The sequence below is a fragment of the Penaeus japonicus genome, unplaced genomic scaffold, assembly GCF_977035675.1.
Source record: "Penaeus japonicus unplaced genomic scaffold, GWHDUDI00000001_assembly GWHDUDI00000028, whole genome shotgun sequence".
In the NCBI taxonomy this organism is placed as follows: domain Eukaryota; kingdom Metazoa; phylum Arthropoda; class Malacostraca; order Decapoda; family Penaeidae; genus Penaeus; species Penaeus japonicus.
This window is the reverse complement of record NW_028234430.1, coordinates 11,173,974-11,178,973: the sequence shown is the minus strand read 5'-3', so window position 1 is coordinate 11,178,973 and position 5,000 is coordinate 11,173,974. Positions and strand designations below refer to the sequence as shown.

Here is a 5,000-nt window from a genome sequence, read left to right as displayed (position 1 = left end):
GCTGGGGTGTCTAGCTTCTATGTCAGGAACCTCCACTTCTGGCTCTTTGGGCGTTACTTCCACGTGGGGCAACGGTGCGCTCTTCCGCTTCTCTTGAGTGGCTGTGCGGCGACTAAAGGGTCTCAGGATTACCTCACTCTTCTGCTTGAGCAGTAGTTTAATTTTACTTGTACCCCCTTCCCCTGTATCTTTGGAGTCTTTGGACTTAATCACATTGATGTCCGACATGGCCAACTCATAACTCTCAGCACGTTGTAAGGTGTCTTCCTTTACTCTCTCTGGAGAAGCCTCTGATTTCTTCTTCTTCTGGGCTTCTGAGCTCTGTTCCTGACGTCCCTTTCGACCTCTCAGTGACTGGAAGAAGGAGTGCTTTGACTGGTGAGGTGAGCTGCCTTTCTGCTCCAGCTCAGGAGTTAGTGCTGGATCTGGTGTTGCTGTGGGAACAGTGGGCGTCACAAATAAATCTGGGCTAGACTTTTGCTCGCTTCTACTGCGACTCCCAATCCAGAGTTTACGAGGACGAGTCAGTGAGCGGGATTTTACTTGGGACTCTTCAATATTGGGCAGTTGGGCTGGTTCTGTGGGGGAAGGTGCCTCTTCACTGTGGTGCCGCTGTCTGAATGCCAGTCGGAATCTGTGTCGCTTGGTCAGCTCAGATGGAGACTTAGTGCTTCCAGTCCCAATGTCCCCTTGGCTTTCAGATTTCACTCCACTCTCAAGGGTTCCAGGGCGAGAACGCTGGAACAGTCTCCGCAGGGAGCTTTCTTTTGAATCGCCTGGCTCTATTCCTTCCACTTTCACAACTTCTTCATCAGCTTCACGTCGCTGAAGCCAGTCTTTGAACCGATTAACTCCTGGCTTTGGTGTTGAGACTTGAGAAGGTGGTTGCTGCTCACTTTCCCCTGGTGTCTCTGAGCTTGTCTGCTTACTGAAAAATCTTCCTAATCCTGACTGTGTTTTCTCTGGAACTTCTGCCTCACCTTCTTCCTGCACCTCCACAGTTGTAGCACTTGCCTGGCGACTAAAGATCTTCTGAAAGATGCCCGGGGCCTTGGCCTGCTCAGGCACAATCTCTTCAGCCTCAGGAAGTGGTTCTCCCTCAACGGGCTCATCCCCATCACCCTTGTCTTTGCGGGAAAACACTGCAGGCAGCCAAGCCTTGCCCTTGCTCTTTCCTTCCTCCACCTCCATCTCCACCTCCTTCTCCTCCTTTTCTTCCTCTTTGTCTGGTGTTGTCACAACCTTATCCTTTTTCTTTTCCTTTTTGCTACTCTTAACCTTGTTCTTCTTAGTAGGACTTAAGGACTTATCCCTTAGCCTTTTGGGGGTCACATAGTAGAAGAAGGGTACTCCCTCTTTTGTCCCAGCAATTCCAGATTCCTCTTTGCCCACACTGCCAAGATTGCCTTCTTTCTCAGTCTCCTCAACTATTTCTATCCCTTCCTCTGTGGGTTCCTCTTGGGCAAGGGTTGCACGCTGTGGTGCATCCTCCTCCCCACGAACCTCGGGGGATTCCCCTGCAGTCTGGGAAACAGGTGCTTGGCTTGGGACTTTTTCACCAGTGCCTTTATCATCACTCCCTCCGGCTTGTTTACACACCTCCTTCACCTTCTCCTCCTTCTGCTTCTCCTCCTCCTCCTCCTCCTGATCTCCCTCCCCTCTATCACTCAAATCCACCTCCTTCTCATCCTCCACCTCACTCTCATCCTCATCAGGGCTGCATGAAACATGAGAAGCATGCAAGTCAAAACCTTAGAAATTAAAAACAAGAAAGAGTTGTGGACTGAAATTAAAATAACAAGGGTACAAGTTAACCTTATACTGATAAAAAGGAAGAGAACAAACAATACAATATGAATTCATTTCTCTAACAAAATGAACTACTTGTTTCATGCATCCAAAGTTGTCTAATATTTGATTGGCCAAATTCTCTTAAAGTTAAGCAGAATTCTGCCATCTCCACATTCATATGCCAGCTTTTATTTGGTGTAAGTCTACAAACACTGCTAAAGAAATTCCCTTAAAAAAAATCAAACTAAAAAAAATACATTAGTTGTATCAATAATGATAGTAACTGTAATAGTAACAATAATAGTAATAGTAATAGTAATAGTAATAATAATAATAATAAGATGAAGAAGAAGAAGAACAATAATAATAATAATAATAATAACAACAAACATAATGAAAAAAATAGCATACATTCAGCTGAGCTGCCTGCACTGTGTAATAATATGTTTACATTCAGTGTTTTCTGCTTTGTTCAAAGGGGAAAAAATTAAATGAAACAAACTAAAGAAACATATTCAAATAAATCAACATTAATAACAATGGTGAATGTCGAAACAAAATAAACAACAGTACAGTAGAATCTCTGAAATCAAGACTACACAAGAAATGACGATCTGGAAGGAATTCATTGTCTGAAAAAACTACCAAAGTTTTCATTCTGTTTGTTGTATGACGTATTTCTTGCTTTGTTGGATTATGAAATGTGAGAAAGTGTATCAAATATAACTATCCAAAAGTAATAAAAACACTTATTGCACTGGCTTTGTAGTTTATAGGAAAAGTAGTATATTACCAAAACAAATATGCAAGACCTGATCAACTTTCTTAAAACTCAGTCTTTTGCATTACTCATTTTCTCATTACCATTTTAAAAAAATTGAATTCCACTTTAAGACGGTCAAAAGACTCTGTTCTCCTCTGAACACTGTCCTTGAGATCAAGAGTTTCTACTGTCCCACTCAAGCGATGCCTGTCACATGCCTACAGCAGCTGCGTTGTTATAAGATGCTCAAAAAAGGAAAGCGAAATAAGCCAATTGCTTCCATTTCTGTTGCGCTTACATTTACCTAGTCGGTTCGTCGTCCTCATCGTGGGACTCATCACTGGTGTCACTAATTATATCATGGTCCACCCTAGAGGAGGGGGGGTGGGGGGTTAAATTTATTTGTGGCAGACATTTTGACCCGCTTGTGGGGGGGTACTGGGCATGGATCTTGCCTGCGGACTTTTGGCCTCCATGAGCTCGCAGACAAACTACAAGAACCACATGAGTCATGGACAAAGAATTACTTGTCTACAAGGGAGTTCTCAAACAAGCATCTTATATATTTTGCAACAGGTTTCTACAGATCAGAAATAGGCTTTATACAAATTTTTCATGCCCAAGATAAATAGTATCTAAGTAATTACATCAACTGCGCATGACTGAAAAGTGAATTGTTTGATTAACTTTTTTTTTTAGTAGATCTAAAAGCAGCCTTCTCCACAATACAGTATTAAAAGATCAATATATAACTTTCATGCATCTAGATATTGTAGCAACAACATTAAGCTGAAGAAGTTAATAGTCAAGGAAAATTACTGATAAGAGTTAGTTCAATATAAATCACACTGAATCTCACAGTTGATCAAGAAAATCTAAGATTACTATTGCCTTTCCCTTGCAGCTAAATCCAGGGATAGTGACACAGAAGATAAGCAAAGAGCATGTATACTTAACTGTTTTCTAAAGACTAGGAAGAATTCTGGTTATATCTCTCCATTACACAAGGTTCTTCAGTAATAAAATCATTCATGCTACACCTGCATAGGCTTATATTTTTACCTAGATTATTAAATAAAAAACAAGGTATGCAATGAGGTACACTGCTTTGTTAACCCTCTAAGCATGTAGCAGACAGTAGAATATGTCTGGCAATTTATATATATATATATATATATATATATATATATATATATATATATATATATATATATATATATATATATATATATATATATATATATATATACACACATTTATATATATATATATATATACACACATTTATATATATATATATATACACACATTTATATATATATATATAATTATAATATATATATATATATATATATATATATATATATATATATATATATATATATATATATATATATTATACATATAGATGAAAAAAAATGCACTGCCTTAAATTTGCATAAACATCATTGTCAATGAACTGTTTTCAGATTACATTCATTCATAGCCTATACAGTAAAAACTAATTTAAATTAGCTTTTAGGCAAAGGCTATTCCATAGAAGTCTCCCAATAAGCATTTCCACATTTTCTTGCAAAGATTAAATACAGGAACTTTTCTCTCTGAATGGGATTTTTTCCTTTATATATGCATATACATATATATGCATATTCATATATAAAAAAATAATAATAATAAAAAATAATAGTGCGATCGTCACCAAGAATTCAAATATTTCTTCTAGTACAAGTTCTGTTCATCTTCTCAATTCCAAACTTTATTACTCTTTCACCTTTCTCTGTTTTCCACACAAAATGACTATGAGTCATTAACTTTAGACTTATTCATTCAAAAATCCATTCATAAATATTATTATCAAATGTCCTAACTATCCTGTGCTCACCTTTGTGGATGTCCTCCTGTTGGAGACGTGGCTCCTGGCTTGCCTGTTTTTCTCTGGGATCTCCCACGCCGTAATCTACGGAATGATTCTCTGAGAGACTTCTTGAGGGATTTTCTTCGAGACATTGGTCCTTCATCAGCTGTGTTGGCTAAATCTGAAAACAGTATTAAAGGTTCATAAATACATACATACATACATACATACATACATATATATGTATCCTTAATAAATTATGAACTTGTCATTTTTATTAAGGATAGTAATTTGCTTGGTATTTGTTGAACCAATTCAAGACAGGATGTATTTTCGACTACTCCCACTCCTGCCAGGAGAATAACAAACATGTGACGCTTCATTCTTGGGTGTTTTCCCGCTGCGCAGGGCCGCACTGAACTTCTCAAGAGTATTTTTCACCCAACCTTTTTCATGTTACAGCAATGCTGTTCTAGTGTTATTTTACTGAAATTTGCCTATATTCTTCACTTCTATGTAACAATACCAAAGTGGAAAGGGGAAGCAATCTTTTAGTGGGGCATCAAAAAACATGTTTTATACTCATCTTCT

At 38.1% G+C, this 5,000-nt stretch overlaps 1 protein-coding gene across 2 annotated transcripts in view; it reads right to left on the bottom strand.

Annotated features, from left to right (window-relative positions):
• LOC122248056 (LLGL domain-containing protein l(2)gl) overlaps window positions 1–5,000 on the bottom strand; it is a 94,106-nt gene that overhangs the window by 19,554 nt on the left and 69,552 nt on the right. For both annotated transcript variants that reach the window (XM_043007854.2, XM_043007858.2), the window contains exon 15: window positions 4,437–4,590. In XM_043007854.2, coding sequence (XP_042863788.2) covers window positions 4,437–4,590 — 154 coding nt within the window. The remainder of the gene's footprint in view (window positions 1–4,436; window positions 4,591–5,000) is intronic.